Consider the following 26,339-nt stretch of genomic DNA (forward strand, 5'->3'; position numbering starts at 1 on the left):
CAGCTCAAGATTATACCTAGGCTTTTTGCATATCAACTACTTGGGAAAGATGACAGCATTTGATAAAACAAGTATCATAAAGAGTAACACAAAGTACACTTTGGCAAATGCCATAAGCAAACAAACAGAATGCCATCATCTGTTTTGAATGAAATCATTCTACCCAATTCTTTTGAATGTTTTTCCAGAAATAAAATAACACAATTCCAGCCAGAAACCCAGAGTTTTCACATCAAGGAGAGAAAAAAGAAAGATTGACTTACTTGGGGGGTAACTTGCAGCAAGAAGAAAATCAGGCAAAATGTTACTGAATGTCTTGTAACTAGTTGAGCCATCTTATCAACCTGGGAGAGAACCAAGGTCATTATTGCTTTTATTTTTTCTAATTTCTTCCTTGAGCCCTTACCTGCTCTATTTATTGGAGATTTCATTATCTCCTTTCAGAAATCTTCCTTATACCTACCATCTCGGTGCCAAGAATTCAAAGTTCATTTACCCACTCCCTCAGCCCAGGCAGAGGAAAACCTGAGTTTTGAAGATCAAGTCCAGAGCCATTTCTCTGGGTCCACCACGATACCTGATGGATGCCCAGTTAGTAGTAATGGCTTCTTGGCTTCAGACACAGTCATGTTCTACACCTGGAACTTAAGGTTGTATCACCTTTAGTTCAACCACATGTTCACCCAGTTTTTCCAGCATGACATTCTGCCAGAACATATTTAGGAAGGCCACAAATATTTAAGGCTTGTGTGGAGCCCAGTTTCACCCATATAGATAGAATAGGTAGGTAGGTAGGTAGATAGGTAGGTAAGTGGATAAATGAATGGATAGATAAATGAGTTCCCATTTGAGTTCTAAGTGACCTTTCACATCATCTGACTTCAGCTGGATCAGAGCCATCGTTGTTGTTTTATTTTTAATACAGTTTATTATCAAGTTAGCCAACATACAGTGTATACAGTGTGCTCTTGCCTTTGGGAGTAGATTGCCATGATTCATTGCTTACATACAACACCCAGTGCTCATTCCAACAAGTGTCCTCCTCAATATCCATCACTCATTTTCCCCTTCCCCTGCCCTGCCATCAACCATCAGTCTGTTCTCTGTATTTAAGAGTCTCTTATCGTTTGCTTCCCTCTCTGTAACTATTTTTTCCCCTTCCCTTCCCCCATGGTCTTCTGTTAAGTTTCTCAAATTCCACATATGAGTGAAAACATATGATATCTTTCTCTAACTTATTTCACTTAGCATAATACCCTCCAGTTCCATCCAGATTGTTGCAAATGGCAAGATTTCATTCTTTCTCATTGCCAAGTAGTACTCCATTGTATATTTACACCACATCTTCTTTATCCATTCATCAGTTGATGGACATTTGGGCTCTTTCCATGATTTGGCTATTATTGATAGTGCCGCTATAAACATTTCATCAGAAAAAGCCTCAAGAATATGGAACCTCAGGAGTGGAAGGGTAGGAGATGAATCTCACTCCCCTTCCACTCACATCTACACACCTGCTAATCCAGTAACTGCCTCTACCAGCCAGGGTTTTTGGAACAAAGTCTAGCCCCAAAAAAGCTCCTGTTAAATGACCACAATAATGGATCCCTATTTGTCTAACATTTGTGTGACTGAGGGGCCATTGTAATGACGCCTTTCTCCAGCCCCTAAAAAATCCACTCTTAAGACACTTCCTACAGAGGCTAACCTAAGTAAGTGCTGGTGACTTCTCTGTTATAAAACCCTAAATTCTGCCTAACTGGATATCCTATTAAAAAGCTTTCATTTAAACAAACAAACAAATGAAAAAAAAAAAAGAGAACAGGGAAGCTGCCTGTATAACTTAAAATTCCCTCCTCTGTTCTTAATGTCTGTCAAGACCTACTCTCCTGAATCAGACTTCATAATTCCAAGGACAGGTTACATACCCAAACAGTTCATGAAAAGGACTTGTCCCAAAATGGTAACCAAGTGACCTGAGACTGGCACTGGAATTATTAAAGCCTTTTGGATGATTATATACAAGCATTCGTATGTGATTTAGACCTTACGTTTCTTTTCTTTTTTTTTTTTAGTGTTTATTTATTTTTGAGACAGAGAGGGACAGAGGATGAACGGGGGAGGGGCAGAGAGAGAGGGAGACACAGAATCCGAAACAGGCTCCAGGCTCTGAGCTGTCAGCACAGAGCCCAACGCGGGACTCGAACTCACAGACCATGAGATCATGACCTGAGCTGAAGTCGGACGCTTAACTGATTGAGCCACCCAGACGCCCCAGACCTTACGTTTCTTATTAGACCCATACTTAGTATCCCTTTGTATCATATCAATAAATGTAGAGCTAGACTCAGCTGAATGACTACTGCTAAAATGTAGGTGATATCGGTGGAGAGACTGAGAAAGTGACTGCTGCTGTTAAGAAAAAGTATTTAAAACTTGGAAATAAGGCCAAAAAAAAAAAAAGTAGGTGGCATGTCCCTTTACTCTCTTACTGGGCATATTAGGTTGAATACCCACTACACACACACACACACACACACACACACACACACACACACAGAGCAAATCCATGTCCTTCCCAAAACCTCAGAATGTGTCCTTATTTGGAAATAGAGGTTTTGTAGATGTAATTAGTAAGATGAGGACATCCCAGAGTAGGGTGCACCCTCAATCCAATATGGCCAGTGTCCTTAGACAAGAAAAAAGACAAGGAAACAGTCAGACACACGGGGAGGAAATGCCATGTGATTGCAAAGGCAGAGATTGCTAGGATGTGTCTACAAGCCAAGGATCCCCAAGGACTTACAGCAACACAAGAAGCTAAGAGAAGAGCATGGGAGGGATCCTCCCTCACAGCCTCCAGAAGGAACCAGTACTGATCAAGGACCAGTACCTTGATCTCAGACATCCAGCCTCTTGAACAGTGAGAGCTCCCCGGTTTGCGGTAATTTTTTGCAGCAGTTCCAGGAAGCTTCATATACTGGGACGTTGTTTGACAGGCTCATCCAAGTATTATTAACTTTTTTTAGGGGATTGTCACTTTATTTGCTTTTTCTACTTACTGTTAGATAAGAGCTCCATCTCTATGTAATTACTATTAATCTGTAAACTTTGTCCAGTAGAGATGCAAATGATTTGTCTAGGAAAAAGGATAATCCTAAAGGTTACAATTTTAATGCCCTGTAGACATTAACCAGTTTTATCTCACACTCAGCAAAGTTATATCAGAATGTGTCTTCTGGTGAAGGTAATTTCTATTCCTCTGATTCTCATTGAACCGATTTTGCCACATTTTCTCTAGTTCTTTCATTAGAAAGTTGAAATAAATCTTTAACATTTCTTCATTCTATACATGTGTGGGAGTCGTGTTGTCAACTTTTTTGAAAATTATACCTTAATAGCACCAGAATCATCAAGGTCAAGACATCCTTTTGAGGTCATCTGATTCAATGTCCCTCTGAATGCAGGAAAGAATTCCTTCTGATGAGGTTTTGGAGTGGTGGAGATTCAGACCTGACAGCCAAGAAAGAATTCTTGAAGACATCTTTGGTGCAAAAAGGTGATTTTATTAAAGCACGGGGACAGGACCTGTGGGTAGAAAGAGCTGCACTGAGGTTGTGAATACTGACTGGTTATATACTGAGTCAGGGGGAGGATAAAGTCAAGAGGAAGTTCCTTAAAGGAATTTCCATATGCTAAAGAAGGTTCACAGATTACTGGAGGTTGGCTATTGTCAAGCTAAGGTTGTTTTTCCCTCTAGCAAAACATTTTTATTAAGATAGTAGGGAGTTCCTGAAGATTAGGCTATTGATAAGAAAAAGGCTATTGATAAGCCTTTTTCTTATAATTTACTAAGATATTTGGACACTGATGGAGACTCTTGTCCTGCATGGGTGTGACCTCTACCAGTTAACCATTGGTTTTCTTTCCCTTTCCTTTGTCCTTGGGCCTCTAGGAGTACCTGAGGAAAATTACACACATAAATCACCTGGGGGGGGGGGTGTTTGTTGTTAGTTGGTCCCTCATCACTTCCTCAGTACATTTGCCATAGGTTTGTTCAGCCTGTGCTTGAAGACATAATTTAAGGGGAACTCATGGTTGTTCTTAAGGTAACCTGTTCCATTGTTAGATATTTATTATTAGAAAGTTATTTCTCAAACTGAGATACATTCCCCTTCCAACTCATACCCATTAGTTTTAACTGTGTTTAACAGAGCACAGAATCTGACAGCCCTTGGAACATTTGAGATCATATCCCCCATGGGATTTTTCTTTCCTAGGCCAAATCTAATCCTTAGATTAGATTAGATTACATAGATTAGAGTCCTATGCACACTAGAGTATTTCTGTTAGGTAGTCCTATTGAATTTGGAAGTTAAATTCAACAAACACAACTTTTGACTATCATGTTAGGTCCTGAAGGCAAAGAAAGGGAGAAAGCACTACATTTATAAACATCTCTGCAAGAACAATTAATAGGTTGGAAAGAGTCTCACAGGTTTATGGGATCCAATGAAGACCCAAGGGAGGGCATGATTAATTCTACCTGAGGGTTTGAGAAAGGCTGACTTCCCAAAGAAAGTGCTCCTTGGACTAGGTTCTAAAAGTAAGTGGGAAGTCTCTGGAAGATCAAGGTATGATGGATATCTTAGACAAAGCTAAAAAAAAGTATGAACAAAAAAGCCAAGAGAGGGGCACCTGAGTGGCTCAGTCGGTTAAGCATTTGACTTTGGGTCATGTCATGATCTCACAGTTTGTGAGTTCGAGCCCCATGTTGGGCTCTGTGCTGACAGCTCAGAGCCTGGAACCTTCTTCGGATTCTGTGTCTCCCTCTCTCTCTGCCCCTCCCCCATTCACGCTCTGTCTCTCTCAAAAATAAATAAACATTTAAAAAAATATTTAAAAAAATAGCCAAGAGAAAATGCTCAAATAGTCACAAGGTACTAGAGTGCTCTTCAAATTCCATAAGAGCTGCAACAATATAAATGTAATTCATGGGGGCGCCTGGGTGGCGCAGTCAGTTAAGCGTCCGACTTCAGCCAGGTCACGATCTCGCGGTCCGTGAGTTCGAGCGCCGCATCAGGCTCTGGGCTGATGGCTCAGAGTCTGGAGCCTGTTTCCGATTCTGTGTCTCCCTCTCTCTCTGCCCCTCCCCTGTTCATGCTCTGTCTCTCTCTGTCCCAAAAATAAATAAACGTTGAAAAAAAAATTTAAATGTAATTCATAAAAAATAAATTATAACCATGGAAATGTAGCTCATTGCTAAAAATGTAGACAGGTGGTCTGCACAAAGACCATAAAACTTGAGCTGAAGAGCAAGAATTTGTCAATCCAAAGAAAGGGGAGCTTATGGGAAAGATTCTAGTATTCTGGAGGAGAGAAGCAAAAATCAGAAGAAACTATAATCAAGTAGGAGGCAATCTTGTGTAATGATTCAAAAAATGGGATCTGGTGTCATGTTGCCCAGTGCAAATCCCAGCTCTGCCCCTGGCTTTCTGCATGACCTTTAACAGGCTACCTAATGTCTCTAAGATCAACTTCCTCATCTGTAAAACAGGGAAAATTAGCACACTCCAAGGGGTTATCAGGTTTATATAAAATCATCCATGAACACATGTATCTTATGTATGTGCCTGACACATACTAAGCTATCAGTGAAGATTAACCATTATTGTTGTTAATTATTCCATGATTTTAATATTTATTTTAAGTAGAGATTTAACGTGAGACAGCTGAGGATAAGGAGATAGGGAGAAGGAAAAGAGAACAAGATGCCAAGCAAAGGAACACTGAAGATTAGGCAAAGGAAGATTGAAAAGAAGAAAGGCTAAGGAGGTAAAGATGCAGATTTTGAGGAATTTGCATAATTCTTAGTTGATGTACACCCCAGGCTGTGTAGGAACGAAAGAATGAACTGGTTAAATCTTGACCCTTTCCTGGCCAGGCTGCTTGGCCCTGATTCCTAGCTCTATCACATACAGCTGTTACTTAACTTCTCTGTGCCTCAGTGTCCACATTTATAAAATAGGGGACAATAATACGTCTACTTTATAAGGTGTTGTCTGGACCAAATGAATTAACATACATTATATGCTTAGTACTACACAGAGTAAGCACTTTTTTATTCCCTCTTCTGACATCATAGGCCTCAAAGTTTAGACTCAAATATAACTACATTGGCTAGACAAGCTTGTTTGCTTAATTTATTATTACAAATCTAATGTTGAAGAGACACATTAAAAATGAAAGTGTAGGGGCACCTGGGTGGTTCAGTCAGTTAAACGTTCCAACTTTGGATTGGTTCATGATCTCATGGTTCATGGGTTCGAGCCCTGCATCGGGCTCTGTGCTGACAGCTCAGAACCTGGAGCCTGCTTCAGACTCTGTGTCTCCCTCTCTCTCTGCCCCTCCCCTGTTCGTGCTCTGTCTCTCTCTCTCTCAAAAATAAATAAACATTAAAAAATTTTTAAAAAATGAAAATGAAAGTGTATGGGAATACTATGTAAAATATGATGCTTTAAGATTAAGCAAATAGGGGTGCCTGGGTGGCGCAGTCAGTTAAGCGTCCGACTTCAGCCAGGTCACAATCTCGCAGTCCGTGAGTTCGAGCCCCGCATCGGGCTCTGGGCTGATGGCTCAGAGCCTGGAGCCTGTTTCCAATTCTGTGTCTCCCTCTCTGTCTGCCCCTCCCCTGTTCATGCTCTGTCTCTCTCTCTCTGTCCCAAAAATAAATAAACGTTGAAAAAAAATTTTTTTTAATAAAATAAAAAAAAGATTAAGCAAATAAAACCACTTAGCAGTTCTTTCCAAGGCATTTTTAATATTTGTACCAAAAAATCTCTATGCCTGGCAAATATTGATTGACCTACACAAGTTCTTACCAACTCTTGTGAGATTTGGGAAGCCTCTTGAAAAGAGGAAAATTTAGAAGAAATGAAAGAAAGTAGGTAGTTGATTTAAGTGTACTTCTTTAAGTGTATTTATTTATTTACTTATTTAGAGAGACAGAGACAGAGATAGAGAGAGTGAACAGGAGAGGGGCAGAGAGAGAGGGAGAGAGAGAATCCCAAGAAGGCTCTGCACTATTAGCTTGAAGTCTGATGTAGGGCTCGAGAGCACGAACCATGAGATCATGACCTGAGATCATGAGATCATGACCAAGAGTTGGACGCTTAACCAACTGAGCCACCCAGGCACCCCACATCTCGTACTTCTTAATAAACCATAAGATTATGAAAGGTAGAATCAGCACCATGTTCACCTTAATATTCTCCACAGAGTCTGCCCCTTGCTTGGCACATAGTATGATGACATTTTGGTCATGGCTGGCACAGCAATTTATGGAATTGAATACCATTGGATTAAGTCAGAGATTCCAATTTTAACTCCAGTGTTTCTAATAACATGCAGTATGACTTTCAGAAATGTACTTCTTTTTTTTTTTAAGTTTATTTATTTATTTTGAGAGAGAGAGAGGGAGGGAGAGAGCATGAGCAGGGGACAGAAAGACAGGGAGAGAGAGAGAGAGAGAGAGAGAGAGAGAGAGAGAGAGAATCCCAAACAGGCTTCCTGCTGTCAGCACAGAGCCTGATGCGAGGCTCAGACTGATGAACTGTGAAACCATGAACTGAACCGAACTCAAGAATCAGATGCTCAACCAACTGAGCCACTTGGGCACCCCTCAGAAATGTACTTCTTTTCGAGAAACATTGTTGAGTGCCTGCTCTGTGAGGGGCACAGCTGCTTCAGGGGGTATAGTGTTCAAGAGACATGGCCATTGCCTCCATGGAATTCACAGTCTAATAATGGAGACAGACTTTATACAGTGATCACATGAATAGTTAGTTACACTTATGATAAGAATATGAGAGCATATAGAGAGGGACATAAGAGTGTTTGGGGAGATGGTCCAGGTCATGCAGCATCATTTGGGCATTCTCATAGAACATCTTTGTTGATTTTTGCTCTAGCCTTGTATCTGTATCCAACCAATGCTTGTAATTCAACCATGGTTTCACAAAAGGATTGTATCTCAATGTGCTCTTTTCCCAAAGAACTTATTGTCATTAAATCTGATATGTGATCTATTAAACTATTTCTTACCCTGTTCAAATAAACCCATTAAACTAAAATCTTTTAGTTTTAGCACTAAGCACAACCCATTTTAGTTTATTTATTTATTTATTTATTTAGACAGGCTCCAGGCTCCACGCTGTCAGCACAGAGCCCACACGGGTTCAAACCCACAAACTGTGAAATCATGACCTGAGCCGAAGTCAGACACTTACCCAGCTGAGCCACCCTGGCACCCCAAGCACAACCCATTTTAAAGCTTAATCTGCAATATTAACATTTTTTCCATTACTTTCTTTTAAAATTTTTTTTTCACCATTTATTTTTGTACTTTATTAAGTCTAGAGACAATCAGCAAAACAACAAATTAGGCTGATTCATAATGTTTGTCAATTTTTCTATAGTGTAAATACCCTCACCATGGCTGATTGCAATCTGCTTGTGTGACATCGCTGAGTGGGTTAGGAAGACACATGCACAGCAGCATGGCATCATACGTGGCCTTGGAGATGGAAAGAAGTGGACAGACTTGATAGACATTTAGCAGGTAGAATCTTGGTGATTTGCTATATGCCAAGGGTGAAGGCACAGTTTAGGAAATACTGGGCAGGTGGTGGTACCGTCACTATTAGAGGGAGACCTGAGGAGGAGAAAGCAGTGAAAGCATGCTTTCTATCCCAACTGCTAGTGACACAACAAGGTGGAAGCTAGATAAGTAGGGGCTGGAGTTGTTAAGTCTGCAGTTGAAACTGAGAATTTTTCCACACAGAGAAAAATTGTGGCATGGAAGGACTGAGACCTTAACCATATGCCCTCTGGAGATCATGGAGCAGCAGATGAGCAAAGTAAGGAGCCTGGGGGAAAACAGGAGAGCAGCACACCACTATCACCAAAAGAAGTGTGTTTTGAGGAAGAAAGAATTTTTTTGAGAGACCAAGTAAAATGAGAAAAGAGAGTGTCCTTTGGATTTAGTGATTGTGGACGACTATAGGAAATGCAGTTACAGTAGAATGTGGAAACCAGGAAGTCACTGCCAGTTGAAGACTAAAAAGGGGAGGGTGGGGGGGGGGACGGGCAGCTCTTTTAACTTCAGTTATGAAGAGTAGGAGAGGGGGCAGGGTGGCAGCTGGAAGGGCAGGGTAAGGTGGGGGGTGGGGGGCAAGGAAGGCTTAGGACTGATTAAATGCTGATGATACGGATCCAGCCAAGAGGGAGAGATTGATCTCAGGCTGGACTCTGATACTGGGGGTGGAGGTGGAGGTGGAAGTGAGGAATGGGGAGGGCGGAATCCGTGCTTTAAGGATGTGTGTAGGTTTGGGGGTGAAAAATGCAAAAAGTTTCTTTTTTAACATTTACTTATTATTGAGAGACAGAGAGACACAGAGTGTGAGCAGGGGAGGGATAGAGAGAGGGGGAGACATGGAATCTGAAGTAGGCTCCAGGCTCTGAGCTGTCAGCACAGAGCCCCACGCAGGGCTTGAACTCACAAACTGCGAGATCATGACCTGAGATGAAGTCAGTCGCTTAACCCACTGAGCCACCCAGGCGCCCCAAAAGTTCCTTTTTCTTGAGGCAAGAGACAAAGTAATCTACTGAGATGGGAGTTACTGGAGGGCAGAGTGGCAATCCGGTTGGGAGTTAAAAGTTGAGAACAAAGTGACTACTGGTGAATGGATGGACGACTGAATGTCTCATCTGGCCAGGTGAAGAATCAAGACCTGAGTCCAGAAAGAGGGTCTGTTAAAAACAATAGGCGGCAGGGCCTTGGAAGGAAGTTCTGGTGAACCTACAAATTGGAAACAACTCCTCCCAGACAGGAAGAAGTCAGGCAGAATGTGGAGACACGCAAATCTGGAACAACTCCTCCCTGCCAGGAAGAGCCCTGATGGTTCTCCTCCAGCTCCCTTTCCTGCAAGGACTCTGCAGTCCCACCGCGGAGCGCCACCCACAGGGCGAGAAGCGCGAGATCCACAGGGAGCAAGCTCCCGCGCCCGCGGACTGGAGGAGGCGGCCCCGCCCACGCGGCCCGCCTCCAGGGGCCAGGCTGGGGCCGCCCCTTCCCGCCCCGGCACCGCCCGGCCTCCGCGCCTGGAACTCCGCTTCCTGCTCTCCCGCCGACGCCTTCTGTCGCTGTGCCTCTTTCGCCGCCGTGTAGCGCCTTCTGGCCCGACGTCACCGGCGCTTCCGCCAATGAGCTGAAGAGGAACGAGCTGCGGCGTGAAAGTGACCACAGGAGCAGCCAATGGCCGCGAGGAGAGGGCGGGCCGAGGCGGGAGTGTGAGAGTGAGCGCCCGCACGCGTGGGGGAGCTGCGGACGGTGCGGGCGGCGCGCGGCGCAGGAAGGGGGGCGCGGCAGGGGGCGGGGGCGCGGCGCGGGCGGCCCCTCCCCCTGCCCAGCTCCGGGCGGGCGCCGAGAGCGGCCGGAGTTTACGCGCCCGGGAGGGAGATGCGGCCGCCGCTCGGGCTCCTTGCAGGTAATGCGTGGGGCGGCCCCTGCAGGGCCGAGTGGCCGAGTGTGCTGCGAGACGAGCATAGTTGGGCGCGGAGCGGACGCGGGGTCCTCGCTGTCGCCGCGCCCCGAGCCCCGCGGGCCGGCCCGGGTCCGGCGGTGGTGCCGCTGGGAGTTGGCTCCAGGACCTGGGCTGCGACCGGGGCCAGGGTCACGGGGGACGCGAGTCCCAAGCGCCCCGGTGTAAGCTGCACACGGGACAATGGGCGCGGCGTGGAGGGTACGCGCTCCTCCTGCCCACGCCCGGGCTCCTGCGCTCCCTCCGCCCGGGGCCGTGGTCACCGCTGCCACCCCTGCCTGCTCCAACTGCACGGGCGCTCCGTCGCCCCCGGGGCGTACCAGGCGTCTGCGGTGCGTCCCAGGAGTGGCCACCTGGCCGTGGAGCCCCGCGCCTGGCCGCCAGCTGGCCGTGGCGCCGGCGATGGCTGGGCACAGCCGGGCCTGTTGGCCGCCTGCCCTAGGTTAAAGGCGGCTCCCCTGCAGCGCCGCGAGTGCCAGCTCCTCCGCGCTGGCTGCCGAGCGGAGCGACGGGAGAACCGCGTGCCACCGGCCCGGGCGCCCGGGGCCAACGAGCTGCCACTTCCCCGCGCGGGCTTGGAGTTTAGGGAAGCCGAGCAGGTGGTGCAGCCGCCGCCTCACCTCCTGCGAACTCCGCGGGGCTTCTGGTCGTGTTGATGTTTTGACTGTGGGCTGTGTGTGTGTGTGTGTGTTTGTGTTTCTTTCTTTCTTTCTTTCTTTCTTTTTTAATCACACACAAAAGGAGGGAGGAGTTAGAAAAAAGATCTAGCCAGCGCGCTGTGAATCATCCCACACAGTTATCTCTGGGAGAGCAGATGGAAGGGGAGAATTCCTTGAGGAACAATTACAGTAACGACTGACTGGATCCCTTCTCTGTCCCCTCGCCCTGCAGTCCTGACCTTGCCTGGCACACCCCAAATCGACGTGGGGTGAAGTGGTGCCGGCTGACTTAGAGGGGGAAATGGCTACAAGCTAGCAAGCTGGAAACTTTCTGGGACAGTGTAACTGTGAATGCCGAACCACACACAGTCCTTGCTGTAGGCAGGCATGGCTCTCGCCTGTTACTGAATTAAAAAGCAGAAAGGTGATCACAAGAGGAAGATACTATGAGTAGCATTTTTTTTTCAGCGCTGCATTGTGGGGAGCGGTGGAGATGACAGGCTCCCAAAACTTGAAGCCCCCAAGAGAGGAGCAGCCAGCTAACCTCTCCAGATGCTGGGTCACAAATGATCGTGTTCTTTAGTCTGATTTCCAGAAGCACTGTCTCATCACAGCCTGGCAGAGGGCAGCTTGCGTTTGCATGGATTGTTACTGATGAGGTAGAAAGGTCGGCCAGAGGCCAGCAGGCCCTTCCATGCATGTGGAAAAATATTCTGCAGTAGGTAACTGCTGCTCATAGTCCCAGGGCGAATCCTTTAGATTGGTCTCACCATCCCCATTTCCTGCAGTCTGAGGCTGCTATGTCAGTTGTCACTGGGTCCCTAGGGTTCACAGCTCAGTGACATTCCTTTTGGGAGGTGGAGTCCTTGTTTTTTTGACCATTGATGATTTATGAATTTATTTGAACCCCCTGAAAATAGAGGCTTCATATTAGAAGTTTTGAGAAATTGAGAATAAAGAGCCTTCTGCTTCATTCCAAAATTCAGTTACTTCTAGGGCCAGTTAATTCTGAACAGTGTGAAATCAGCACAGGAGTCAGGGATCAGAGCAGCAGTTTTACCACTTGAAAAACTGGCTGTAGCACCACTGGGACTAAGCCTGAGACCTCCGTGACACTCCCTTCTTTGCACTTCATATGGTGAACTTACCATCTCACCCCAGAGCCAGGACTCCCGGGCAGGACACCTGGAGGGGAGAAATAAGACCGTGTACTTAGAGACCTAGCAAGAGAAAAACAGAAAGTGCACCTTCCTATTTCATGGCTTGTGTACAAAAAAAAAAGAGGTGGAGGGGCAGGTCAACTTGTCTGTACCACCTCACTCAGGGAGGGCTTCTTTAACTTGAGCACCAAGCCTGGCTGGGATCATCAGAACAAAGGCTGCTTTCCTGTTGGAGGAAGGGAGGTTGGAGCAGGGTCACTGTATTAGACTGTGCCATTTATGCAGGACATTCAGACACTGGCCAAGGAGGCAGTGCCCTGGGCCCATCCAAGGAAGGACACCCTTCTCTCAGTTACATTGGGACAGTTGGATGGGCTACTGCTGGTCTCAGTTGGTAAAACCATCTGCAGGAATAAAGAATTGATAGCAACATCTCTGTTCCCAAGACAGGAGATCAGGGATGAAGCACTGGGAACTAGATTCTCCAAAATGGTAACAAGAATGGGAAGTAATTGTTTCCGTACATTCTTTCCTTTAATCCTCTGACAACCTCCCAAAGTTATGCGGTGGTACCCTGTTGTGCCAGTGAGGATTTGAGCCTTAGAAAGACTGAGAAGCTCAAGGTCTCAAAGGTAGTGAGTCCACCTCCGCCTGCCTCGAGAGCCCACCCTCTTAACCCCAGTGCTGCACTCTGAGAACTTTGCATGGATTCCTGACACATTGTAGATTTTATGGCATTTGCTAATCTGCAGTATTTTCTGAACCATTCCACTGTATACATTAACCATAACGCCTTAAATAAAAAAAGGGCATTTGGGAGTATTTTCAGGGACAGCAAAGTAGCGGGAACCTTGGAGACTCAGGAGGGAAGCCGCAATAGAAGTCTTGCAATGTAGGACTTGCTGATGTCCCTGCAGTAGAAGAAGGGGAGATCATTCTGAGATTAACCCAACCATCCTGGTGATGCTTCAGGAGTCCCGGCCTGGCTCACCAGGGCGCTGCAGATGTTTGAGTCCATGGTCCGCCTTCCATATATCTCTGCTATTGCCTGAGTACCAAAAACATTCATTGTATTCAATGAATAAAGATTCATTGTATTACAAATAATCTGAAATGAAAAGTGGGGCAGGACAGCTCATGTAGGAGCACAGATTATGTGTCTTGCTTCCGTGTTCTTCCTATAAGAATTGGAACCTCACGACAACCTTTTGTGAAATAATATTCAGATGTTTGGGCCCATAGCAGGTAACATCAAGACCAGCTCTGTTGTGCATTTAAAACTGTCGCATTTTCCTCCATGTTAATTTTCCAAATCCAAGAACACTTTTATTCCCTTCATGTGAAGTCATGCCATCTTTCTAACTACATGGTCTTTATGATTTCTTTTTCACATTGTTTTTGTTTTGCTTTGCTTTTTTAGTAGCAATTTCTTATTTTAAAAAAATTTTTGAAGTTTTTATTTATTTATTTTTGAGAGAGAGACAGAGCAGGGGAGGGGCAGAAAGAGAGGGACAGAGAGAGAATCCCAAGCAAGCTCCGCACTGTCAGCGCAGTGCCCAGTGCAGGGCTTGGACCCATGAACCGTGAGATCATGACCTGAGCCAAAACAAAGAGCTGGACGCTTAACCAACTGAGCCCCCTAGGTGCCTCTTTAGCAGCAGTTTCTTTAGCTGAAATGTAGACACAGCAGTTGGCCTGCATGGTGACCTATAAGGTGTTTGCAGCTATAATTTGGGTTGAATCAATGGTTTACCCTTTCATTGGGAAAGACAAAGGCAGCAGATAGGAGCTGGGATATTTCCCACCAGCACTTGCTAAGAGTGAATTACATTAAGTGGAGAAGCTTGAGGGACCAGCAGTGAGAGATACAAAGTCTTTCCTCTCTGGGTTGTAAATCTGGACCTCTTTTCAGCACCCAGAAAGGGACAGTGTTATCATAGGATGATGTGTCCCATTGACCGTTGGATCTTTTTCCACATTCACTCAGATAAAAGCCAGAGAAAAGATGCCTGTGACCTCAGATGGCCTGACTTCTCATTTGGCTGACTTCTCATTGATTCCATAGTCTGGGGTAGTCCCTTGGAGGCCTAGAGACAAATACATCTAAACTGCCTTCACAAGGGGTTTGGGATTCTCCTCCACCTTCGCCCAAAAGGACTGGAGCCAGGGCCCTTACTAATGTAGATAATAAACAAAATATTTGTATTTAAAAATTAATACTAATATTAGGATTTAAAAAATAGTTCTGTGTCTGTGCTTTTACCCTTCTTAAAGAAAGTGCTTGTAACCATAGTTAAGCTCCCCTCAGCAGTCATTAAAGCCAGACAGCAGTTCTCAGCGCCTCAGGTGGCTATCCTGTGGAATGACAACCATGTTAGGTACAACAATTATCCCCAGTTTAGAGGCAAGGAAACTGAGGCCAGAGAGGTTAAGTAGCTTGTCCATAGTTACCCAGGATTGGAACCTGAACACTTTGAGCCAAACATGATTCTGGTCAATCCAAAGAAAGCACCTGTTGGAGGTATAGTGGAGATAGAGACAGATAAAATGTGATTCGCAGGGTAGTTTTGTATTTGGGCAAATTCCAAGGCAGGGGGTTCTCAGGCAGCTGTCACCACTGGAAAGCTCTTACGCCTTGCTGAGTGTCACAGGAAGTAGACTCTGAAAGGACAAGGCCATAGAACTAATAAATGGCAAGGCAGAGAGACCAACCGTTCTGGCTTTAACATTTTTCCTGTTTGAAAGAAAAGTTTAAAAATAAGAGGGTATTTTTAACTTGACTCTTTCACCAACGTTGAAGGTCGTATTCTTACCTGGGATAGCTTCCCCCTCTTCTCCTTTAGGATTTGGCTCAGCTCTTTCTGAACTAAGATATTGTCCTAGACTGGTCAGTCTATAGTGTTCTCTCCTTCGTCCATCTGTGTGTGAACCCCTCACCTGGCCATCGATCATGTGTCCTGCCTGATCATCTGTGTTAAAACTCTTCTCTCTGCCAGATTTTCTGCTAACTGGCATGAGTGACTGAGTTCTAGAGAGACTCTAAGCTCTCTCAGAATCAGGACCATGTTTTATACCCTACCACACATGCACGCACCATGTGCTAAGACTTAACAAGGAATATTTATTGATTTCTCTGGATTGGATGAAGCAACATGGTAACTTCAAAAAAAAATTTTTTTTTTAATGTTTTATTTTTTAAAAGAGAGAGAGAGAGAGAGAGAGAGTGAATTGGGGAGGGACAGAGAGAGAGGGAGATACAGAATCCAAAGCAGGTTCCAGGCTCTGAGCTGTTAGCACAGAACCCAATGCAGGGCTTGAGCCCATGAACCACAAGATCATGACCTGAGCCAAAGTCAGATGCTTAACCAACTGAGCCACTCAGGCACCCTGGTAACTTTTTTTTTTTTTTTTTACTTTGGTGTAAACTGGTTCAAGGACTATAAAAACAATTTGCCTTATGGGGTTGATAGGTATAGGATTTCCTTAAATCAGCATGTCTCAAGATAATCCAGTATCAGAAACCCAAGGGCTTGTGATTCGGTGGTTGCAGTTAGGCCCAGGAGAATTTACATGTGTCCCAGTGACCCTTCTGCCCAGTAGACTCTGAAAACCACATCTTAAAGTTTGTAATGACCAGATCCTATACACTCACAGTGTAGGTGACTGTCTAGTTCCTACTCACTGCAGAAATTTTCCTGTGTGTTGATGGATATTTGTGTTGTGTCATTTTTCTCATAGATTTCTAACCAGCATGATGCTGGAGCAAGAGGCTGGCAGCCAGCAGTTTTCAAAATGGCCGAGTTGGATGCTGATTTGGGTCACATCATCCCCTCTTCTGTGCTTGCCCCTTTCTGGGCTAAGTTAGTAGTGGGATTTGTTTCCCTTGTATGTTTCGCACGCAGCTACGATGGAGATTTTGTCTTTGATGACTCTGAAGCTATCATTAACAATAAGGTTTGTATGGTAACCCCTTTTTGGTAAACTTGTGTTAATCATTTGCCTGTTTCTCATTAGTAATCTAAGTTCGTGTTGGATAATTCTCTATTTGACCTTGGTTAAGCATTTGCCTGGGCCCCAATTGTGTTGTAGATTTCCCATCTCTTTTAGGTAGCATCTTTGTGATTGAGGGCCTCTTTTATTGTTTATTGTTTACGGTCTCCAGCCCCTGCCTGACCTCAGGCTTTACCCTCACCACGTACCCCATCCGAGGTCCCAGTCTACACACACATCAGAGAGACCATTACTCTCAGTTTACAAGGCAAGGAAGGGCATTGCAGACTAAGTATTTCAGGTTTTATGACAGATTTCTAGAATCCTAGGCCACAGCTGTTTTCCCCCTCCCCCCACCCCAACATGCACTTGCTGCAGTGATGGACGAGTCTGATCACCTGCCAAGAGGTGCGTCCGTCTGCGTCCGTTCGCAGCAGCAGGAAGGGAGTTGGCTTCTTCTTTGTCCTTTGCTGATAGCATCAGGACAGCCTGCTGGCAGGCGCTGGAGAATGAGGAGTGTGCTGTCGGTGGAAGCTGCAGTTTCTGCCCATTTTGTGTTTGGAGACTCAAATTTGCTGAGTTTGCAAAATCCCAGCCAGTTTTGCTCTCCAGTGGGTGCTATATCAGTGCAGGGAAAATGCCTGTCTTTCACTAGCTAGAGAGAGGGAGAAAGAAATAGGTTTGGAGAAAGGAAAGAAAAAGATTCAAGGGAACTAAAAGAAAATCAGACAAGAGCCTTGGAGGCAGGGAGAGCCCAGGAGAAGAAATGCGGAAATGGCACAGATTTGTGACCTCTCAGTTATTCAGCAGTTATTTCGTGTGTGTGTGTCTGCACCAGTGAAGACAGCCCAAAGGAATAGCCTAATATATTTCTCTCCAGGCGGTGCAGTTGTAGCAACTTGGTAACGCTGTTGTTGAAATTTTGAAGTCATGGATTCTCCCAAATGAGCAAAACCTCATTTTCATATTGAAAATGTTGAGAAAAATTCTCTGTGACCAACATGTATGTGTGATGGTGACAGTGAGGTTGGAAGGGGGGGTGACTTTTGTAAGTTTTTTATTTGTAACATCTTGTATGTACTGATTTTCTCTATTTTATGATGCAGACTATCAACCAACCTTGATGTTTAGTTTTTTTTTTAATTTTATTTATTTTGAGAGAGAGAGAGAGAGAGCATGTACATGAGCAAGCATGAGTGGGGGAGGGGCAGAGGGGGGGGGACAAAGAACCCCAAGCAGGCTCTGCCCTGTCAGCACAGAGCCCAACGCGGGGCTTGAGCTCACAAACCGTGAAATCATGACCTGAGCCGAAATCAAGAGTCAGATGCCAGACCCACTGAGCCACCCTGGTGCCCCGATGTTTGTTTTTAATTCAGGTTCTTCACTTATAAGTTTCCTCAAGTTCACCCAGTAGTTACTGTAGATGTTTGTTTCTTTTTAAACCACGCTTAAAAGAAAAAAGTAGTAGCTCCTAGCAACTACATCCCGTCGGTGGTTTTATAGCTGCAGGATTGCTTTGCTAACAAGGAAAGGAGAACATGACTTAATTTTTAAAGCCCGTTCTTCATTTCATTAAGAGTTTCTTCACTCTTCCACTTTTACAAAGTGGAAGATACATAAAGTGTTCACTTAGATCATTATATCGAAGGGGGCACCTTGGTGACTTGTCAGTTAAATGTCTGACTTCAGCTTGGGTCATGATCTCATGGTTCGTGAGTTCGAGCCCCACATCGGGCTTCCTGCTGTCAGTGCAGAGCCCACTTTGGATCCTCTGTCTCCTTCTCTGTGCCCCTCCCCCGCTCTTGCTCACGCGCACTCTCTGTCTCAAAAATAAACATTAAAAAATTAAAAAGTAAATAACATTTAAAAATTAAAAAGAAAAAAACCTTACATGGAAGCACTTTGATGAACAAGGCAGGGGAAAGCGCAAGCCCTGTTGTATGCGGGATGGCCTGGGACATGGTTATAATTCTTCCCTCCGTGTGGGGTAAGGCCGATGAAGCCATTTTGTGGCCCTGCTGCACATTGTCTTGGCAGTGTTTTCTAGAGCATCACACTGTGCTCCTTTGTTAACTTGCTAGCCCTCCTTTTTTCCTTTCCTGTTTAATGAAAGGCTCCGCTCTGTTCATTGGCGCTGTGCCCACAGTAATGTGAAACAGGCTGTTCCTGGGTTTTATTGGTGTTAAAGACTGTTTTCCAGATGCTTCCTTGTAGTGTTGAGTTGCCTTTTTTCATTGAGATGATGGTTTTCTTTGAGACAGTGGAGTTAGCAGGAATTTCAGACACCCGTCTTTTCCATAAATCATTGTGAAGAGAAATGGACCTTTCTTCCTGCAGCGCGCCCTGCTGTGTGTAGGCTACACCTAATCAAATATTTAGAGCTTTGTTGGTGTTCATTTTCTGCTCAAATGGAGGGAAAGATCCTCCGCCCAGCTCCTTCACAAGTGAGCAGGTACTTCTGGGACAGTGCAGAAGAAGATGGGCTTCCAATTTTGTCACTGAGTAAACCAGACTTGTGGGTAGTTTGCAAGACCTTCATGAAATACCGGACTGACTGTTAGAAGAGGGGTCAGTATGCTCAAGGTCTCTGAAGCCAATACCCAATGAAGTGAAATTCACCCACAAAGTGGATATCAGGTGACCAACTTTGCCTCTGTCGCACATCTTCAAGCCCTTTCCCTTTGATCAGTAAGCACTTAAGTAGTGAGTACTTACTGAAGTCCCCGTGTGCCATGGACACTGCTTGCTTCTTTGTCCCAGCCATGATTTGACACATTTCTGCTTGAGACTTTCCCCACCTTGGTTGTTAGAAGCTGCAGGGACTGTCCAGGTTGGATGCAGACGTGGGCAGAGGGTCTCTTCTCAGGTGCACCCACCTACTGGAGTCAGGAGCTAATCACACAAGAGGCCGAGGTCTGGAGGCAGCCAGGCAGCCCCCTCTCCCCCGCAAAGTGTCTAGCGGTGTGATTTGTGGGCGTGCTTCTGGCTGCAGAGCCCCAAACCTGGGAGCCCCCCTGGGTGTCCGTGAGCCTTGCAGTCTCCTTTAAAGCATTCTTTTTTGCTTATGTTAATCAGTGCTAATCTGGTCACCGCAGGGAAGAGTCTGGACTGATACACTTAGTGGTGCTTAGCATGTCATAATTTCTAGTCCCTAAAATATTCCTGTTTGTTATGCTTGGAAGAGAAAATTAGTATTTGCTTTTATTGCTTATTCTGCAATGCCTTCTCTGCCTCTCTTCTTGTCAGACACAGTTTAAACAATCTAGTTCTACATTTAAATGTTTTTTAAAAAGATGCATTTTTCAGGGCACCTGGGTGGCTCAGTTGGTTGAGTGTCTGATTTGGGCTCAGGTCGTGATCTCACAGTTCATGAGTTCAAGCCCCACGTCGGGCTTGCTGCTGTCAACCTGTCAGTGCAGAGCCCGCTTTGGATCCTCTGTCTTCCTCACTCTGCCCCTTCCCTGCTTGTGTGCTCCCCAAAATAAATGAATGTATATTTTTTAAATATGCATTTTTAAGCTTCTGTAGCACAGGACCAAATTAAATTACCTTAATAGTAAAATAGATGTCATTTTTTAATAATTAGTGATTTTTATCTTTAAAAATTAGATGGAAGTTGTTTTTTTTTTTTTCATTTTTCTTCCTGTTTAGCTAGGATTCAAAAATAGACAATATATGCTTATCCAGTCAAATTTTAACTGAGATGTTTTAGGAAAATTGCCTTCTGTATTGAATATGAAAGAGGCATTAGTTTATTCAACATGGATTAAGCACTTTCTGTATACTCCCCACCCACATAATGTGGCCCCGGGGCCTCACCCCCAGTCCAGTGGGGCAGACAGATGGTAGTTAGAGATGATAAACCGCCAGGGTGCCAGGCACTGTGAGGACAGGTGTGAGATGCCCTGAGGCCCATGGAAGGAGAATTGCATCAGCTGAGGAAGGTCATAGCCTGCTGGCCGAACGTGAACGGCAGGAGATGCTGGGCTGTGAGGAGCTGAGGGGTAACTGTCTGGTGGACACCTACGTGTGCACATCCTTGGGGAAGGGTGGCAGCAGGTGCTGTGTGGGGACAGGACAAAGGTCAGAGTCCACGAGATGAGCAGGCAGAGCTCGGCGGGAGCCAGAGCACCCTGGGCTGCGGTACCCACATCAGGACGTCGGCTTTGTCCTGGGGGCGGGGGGAGCCATCTGGGTGTTTTAAGCAAGGTTGGATGGGTGACCCAATTTGCAGGTTGGAGAGATTAGCTGGGAGAATGTGCTGGAGGGAGGCCTGACCGTATCCTTGGTGAGAGGTGGCAGTGGCTTGGCTCAGGGCTAATGGGAGAGATGGACCAAAAGGGAATGAGCAGCTCTAAGGAAGAGCTCCTGGTGAGGGCTTAAACATGGGGTGAGAGGGAGTCATGACACCTTTGTCCTGAATGCCCTCTACTGTGTCCCTGCAGGACCTCCGAGCGGAAACGCCCCTTGGGGACCTGTGGCATCATGACTTCTGGGGCAGTAGGCTGAGCAGCAACACCAGCCACAAGTCCTACCGCCCTCTGACCGTCCTGACTTTCAGGTGAGGTATGACAGCGCGGGCTGCATAGGATACTGTGCCAGGTTCTGTGTGACAAGGCTCCTGGTGTGGGCGAGTGGAGCCGGTGGATCCTGGGGAAGAACAGACCACTCACTCATATGGGTCTCCGAGGAGTACATGCTAATTCCAGCTGTTAGGGGTAGGTCCCAGCAACATGGGGAGGACGAGCCTGAGGAACTACGACTCCAGGGCTCGCTTGTCTAGGACAGATCCTAAAAGTGGAAGGATGCAGGGAAGATGAACGTGGCCCCTGTGCGAGGGTGATGTGCAAATTAGCGGAACGTTCCACATTTTGCATGTTTGTTGGAGATTGGACCTTTGCTGGTTGCCACTGGAGAAACCATGTGAATCAAGGCAACACGTGGCGTCTAAGGAAATTGTGGGTTTTTTTTCCACTGTAAAAATGATAATAACAAGGTAAAAATCTTCCTGCTGTTACCAAGTCAATATGCAAATACAAAATAAAGCTAAAAGCACCCTCCCCCACCTCCCCATCTGCATTGAATAGATGTGTTCACCTCCCCAAAGTTCCCATTCATAGCTGTTTCAGGTGCATTCAGTACTTATGTACAGATCTCTCAGAAGCACAGAAATGATGAATTAGAACTGCTGGTAACTGAAAAGCAGTCAGAAATGTGTTTTGTTGGACGGATGAGAATGTGTTTTGTTGGACGGATGAGAATGTGTTTTGTTGGACGGAAAGCTGGTGGACGAACTACCAAGGAGTACTTTTTGTTTTTTGGATAAGCAAGTTACGTGACTGTCTTCAATCCAGGTCCCTGTGGGGTAGCCAAGAGTAAGGTGTGCTGTGTCATATCATCTTGGGAGGCAATCTTGCCTTTTTAGGGCTTAAGAAATTGTTTAGCTTTCCTTCTGCTTTTCCTCTCCACGTGTTTTCTGCCAACTTGTCTGACATGCTCTTACCTGCTCTTTTTCCCCCAGTAGTTATGTTCTTGCCCTTTCTACATCTCCTCCCTTTAACACTGTCAGTCACCAGCCTTCTTCCTTCAGATGCTTTGCATTCTATTTTGCACACTTCTGCGCACCTGGTATGAACCCCTTTCGCTCACTACAGGATTAACTACTATTTGTCCGGAGGCTTCTACCCCATGAGTTTCCACGTGGTCAACATCCTCCTGCACGGCGGCATCTCTGTCCTCATGGTGGACGTCTTCTCCGTGCTGTTTGGCGGCCTGCAGTACAGCAGTAGAGGCCGGCGGTTGAACCTGGCCCCCAGATCCTCCCTGTTGGCCGCTCTGCTGTTCGCTGCACATCCGGTACACACTGAGTGTGTAAGTAGTGTCCGTCCGTGGCCTCTGTACTTGTGTCAGGACAAGGAGCCTTTCATACGTTGGCTCATTCCCTAAAGTAGGCTGCCCTTGAATGGTCTTATTGCTGTAGAAAGCATATGGTGCTAAACGCTGCCAGATGCTTGAAATGACTCTGTGTAGGTCCGACAGGTCTTTCTCTCTTAGGAAAGATGCAGAGTCCCAGGTGGGCAAAGACTTCGTAATCATGGTGTGATCTTTGGTGATACTTTCTGTTTCCGCTATATGACTACACTGTAAAGGGTAAATGTTGCATGTGTAGGTGTTGAGTATTTAAATATTAAATAGACACCTGGTTTGGGGGTCTGAAGGTCAGAAGCTAAGAACTCGTCTTCAGCAAAGGGTCAGACGCAGTATGCCTGTTTTCACTGAGAACTGTCTCATTTTCAAAATACTTTCTCGTGCTTAATGTAATTGTAATGGAACTGCTGGGAGAGTGGACGGGCCACTTTACAGCAGAGGAATGGCCTGGGAAGACAAATAACACATCTTCCTCAGGTCCATCACATAGCTGGCAGATGTCAGGGTGGAACTTGAAACCTGGTGTCGCAGGCTCACACTGAGGGCATGAGGGCACACTTGGAGTTGTGCTGGAAATCTCTGCTGGGATTGGTCAGGAGCTCTCCTCACCTGCTTTGCACCCCCCTCCACCCCCCACTCTTCACTACCTGGATTATTCTCCCACTGAAGGGCTTGGCCCAGGTGACGGGGCAGCTCCTAACAGGGCCGTAACCTGCTCTCCTGTGGGCCACACCTGTATTCCGTGGAGCTGCTACTGGATATATTCGGTACAAACTGTGTTGGGACTTACCCAGATGTATGGGGATTTCAGGAGCCACCCTACCCCCGCCCACCACAGATCCCTTTGAAAATAAAAGTCTGTATGTGTGCTTGAGGTAAAAGATTTGATTTTAGCCATTCATTCTGTGTAATGAAGTACCTGCGTGTAAAATACTACATGTTCCTTATTACTTCTCTGCAATAGATTTCTACATTTCGTGTGTATTTAAACCCCCACACTTAACTGAATAGATTGAGCATCTTGAAGTGAGTTTCAAAATATTGAGCAGAATTTAGTGTTCTACTTTTGTTAAACTCTTTGTTCTTTGGTATTAAGAGGATTGTAGAGTTGTTATCACAACCTTCTAGTATCTTATTACTTCATAGCTTTTTTAAAAAAAATTATCATAATGTTTTACTTCAGCAAATTCGGAGGACTGACAATCTGGAAACTGTGGTAAAAGATTCGTTATCATCTATTTATATATAACGGTAACCAAATTAGAATTTGCTTCCATGTGATTTCTCCTTATGGCTTAAGTGTTTGTTGGGACCCAGAAATAGTGTACGGGTTGGTCAGAAAAAAGGGAATTTCTGGCAGAAGTACTGATTTACAGTTTTGGTCCTCATTTAATTTAGTGTGATCTTAAAGCAAAATAAATATTTGAGTTATTAACCAAAGAAACTTTTCTAAAATTCTGATTTTAAATATTGAGAAGTTAGTTTATAGAAAATTTTGAAATGCCAGCGAGTGTAACTGGATGTACACACACACACACACACACACACACACACACACACACCAGTAAATGCAATCTGGGAACATATTAACCCTAAAATTCTGCATTTGAAGTATTTAAAAAGAAGCCAAGGAGAGTAGGGAATTTTTGAGAAAAATCTCTTCATCTCCCCCACCCCTCCATTCCATCAAAGTCATTCAAACTCAAACCGCAAGAAAAAATTATGGATCATTAAAAATTAGCATTCTTTTTTTTTTTTTTTTTTAGGTAATGTTTATCTATTTATTCTGAAAGAGAGAGCAGGAGAGGGATAGAGAGAGAGGAAGACAGAGAATCCCAAGCAGGCTCCACATTCGCTCAGGATGGAGCCCGACACAGAACTGGATCTCACAACCATGAGATCATAACCTGAGTGAAATCAAGAGTCGGATGCTTAACCGACTGAGCCACCCACACACCCCCAAAATTAGCATTCTTAAAACAGACTATTTGTATGTTCATCTTTCATTGTCGTGGCCAATAGTATTGTTTCCTCCTATCTACACCCACTCATTATCCCCCACTCTCCATTTAACACAGCTGTAAAAATAAGCAAAAAGCAGGGCCCAAGGAGCTAGGTGGAAAGAGAGCCTGTCGAAGCCCCCAGGCCAGTGCTGGGGGAGTAGCCCTGGGCTTCGGGCTCCAGGCTGGACCAGGGTCCTGCATGACTGTCCTTGGCGCAGCGCCCCCCAGCTGAACAGTGATCTAGGATGAGGACTCGGGGGTGGGAGTCATTGTGCTTCTGTTTTCATTTACTAAGGGAAAGCAACAGCAATGTGACCCCTCCAGGTTTTAGTAATATAAATTTCTTTGTATTAACATTTATGTGTTTTGTGCCTTCTTGATATTAACTTTGAGGATGTTTTTGTCCACTGCAAATAAGAACCTAAATTTCCCGGTCTTCTAGGGTGACCAGCCATCCAGTGTGCCCCATATTCAGGGAGTTCTGCAGCCTGGGATTTTCCATTCTGAAACTGGGACCGTCCCAGGCAAACCAGGATGAGTTGGTCACCCTATAGTCTTCCCACCTATTGCTCCCCAACTGGTAATGAAATAATTGTAATTAGTGGTATTTGCTCCTCAACTAATACTGAATGCCTCTCGTTTTCCAATATGCCACCCCAAATCACTCCAGGGTGTTCGTAGGTGTGTAAGGCCTCCGACAGACCAGTCATCAGGGAGGGTTGCTCTTGTCTGTGGCCAGCAGGATGGAGGCCCAGGGGACACTACTGCCACCATAGATTTTCCTTTTCCTCAGAGCATTGGTAAGGATTTCAAGTTGCCTGAATTTGGTATCAAAGAGGGAAGCTCAGGCCTCCTTAGGAATTCTGTCCATGTATGAAGCCAAAGTTTAATACTGAAGGAATTAGGTGGGGAAGCATTCCCCCTTTCCCTTCCTCTAATTCCTTCTTGCCATCCCTATGCAAATACACCACCTGCTCTGTGGATTTGAGGGAATTGCAATGATTTCTCTAGAAAACCCTGATGTGAGTGTTCCAGGTTATCTCTGAAGAGGTGGAAAATTTTCCCTTCCTCATTTCTAGGTTCTTTGGCTGGCCTAATAATTAGATTGACATAAGACAGATCAACAGGAGAAAAACAAATTTAATTTCTGGAGCCCCATAAAAGTATGAGATTCAAAGAAGTGACCAAAGCAGGAACCTTTTCTAAATTTGTGAAGAATTGGTAAGACAAAAGGATGTGCGATTGGGGTAGTGAATTAGTGAAGAAGTAACAGGGGCTGTTTACGTAGATTTTTCCAGCCCTAAATTCCCTACTTCTGGTGATAGGGATACCTTCTACACTCCTGATAGAAGGAGGCTACTTTTCACAGGGGAGATTTATTTCCTGCTTTCAGTGGGATAAAGGATGGTCAGATCGTCCATCTAGTATTCGCTGTTTCTCAAGTACCTTTAATTCAAGATAATCAGTATGCCAAAGTGGCATATCTAAGGTGGAAGAGTCTGTTCCCTTTCCTTTGTAAGAAAAAAAATAGCCTTTGTAAAGACTTTTGCCTGAAAATACATACCACAGATAACAGGGAAGGAAAATAATATCTTTCCATACTGTTGTCAATTCCCCAAACAATTGGACACAGTGCCTCCCTCCTTGGATAGCCTTAAATTTTTTTTCTGTGAAGTCTGTCTTTAATTATAATGTCAAAAATTCTTTGTAAGGACTAAAAACTCTTTTGCTTTAAAACACCAGCCATTCTTTTTAAAATGTGTTTTTATTTATGTCAGACAATGTCATGTACATACATTGCTTAAAGACTTGGGAGTATTTTCACCAGTTACCCAACAAATGTTTATTTTCTAAATAGATTTGTGTAATGGGATGCCTGGATAGTTTAGTCAGTTAAGTGTCTGACTCCTGATTTTGGCTCAAGTCACGATCTCTCTGTTCATGAGCTTGAGCCCCGCATGGGACTCTGCACTGACAGTGCAGGGCCTGCTTGGGATT

General features: G+C 45.1%; 1 protein-coding gene and 1 non-coding gene across 4 annotated transcripts in view; both read left to right on the top strand.

Annotated features, from left to right (window-relative positions):
• The first annotated feature begins 10,197 nt into the window (after nt 1-10,197).
• TMTC4 (transmembrane O-mannosyltransferase targeting cadherins 4) overlaps nt 10,198-26,339 on the top strand; it is a 66,299-nt gene continuing 50,157 nt past the window's right edge. For 2 of the 3 annotated variants that reach the window (XM_040487134.1, XM_040487135.1), the window contains exons 1-4: nt 10,419-10,547; nt 16,159-16,374; nt 20,856-20,971; nt 22,065-22,281. In XM_040487134.1, coding sequence (XP_040343068.1) covers nt 16,213-16,374; nt 20,856-20,971; nt 22,065-22,281 — 495 coding nt within the window. In that variant the 5' untranslated portion in view covers nt 10,419-10,547; nt 16,159-16,212. Of the gene's footprint in view, nt 10,357-10,418; nt 10,548-16,158; nt 16,375-20,855; nt 20,972-22,064; nt 22,282-26,339 lie in introns of those variants that run through there. The other variant, XM_040487133.1, reaches the window with a different exon arrangement.
• On the top strand, nt 21,180-21,284 carry LOC121037999 (U6 spliceosomal RNA). The gene has a single exon (XR_005794103.1). It is a non-coding gene; the product is annotated as a U6 spliceosomal RNA (small nuclear RNA).

The sequence above is a fragment of the Herpailurus yagouaroundi genome, unplaced genomic scaffold, assembly GCF_014898765.1.
Source record: "Herpailurus yagouaroundi ecotype Mexico unplaced genomic scaffold, PumYag 164, whole genome shotgun sequence".
NCBI classification, from domain to species: domain Eukaryota; kingdom Metazoa; phylum Chordata; class Mammalia; order Carnivora; family Felidae; genus Herpailurus; species Herpailurus yagouaroundi.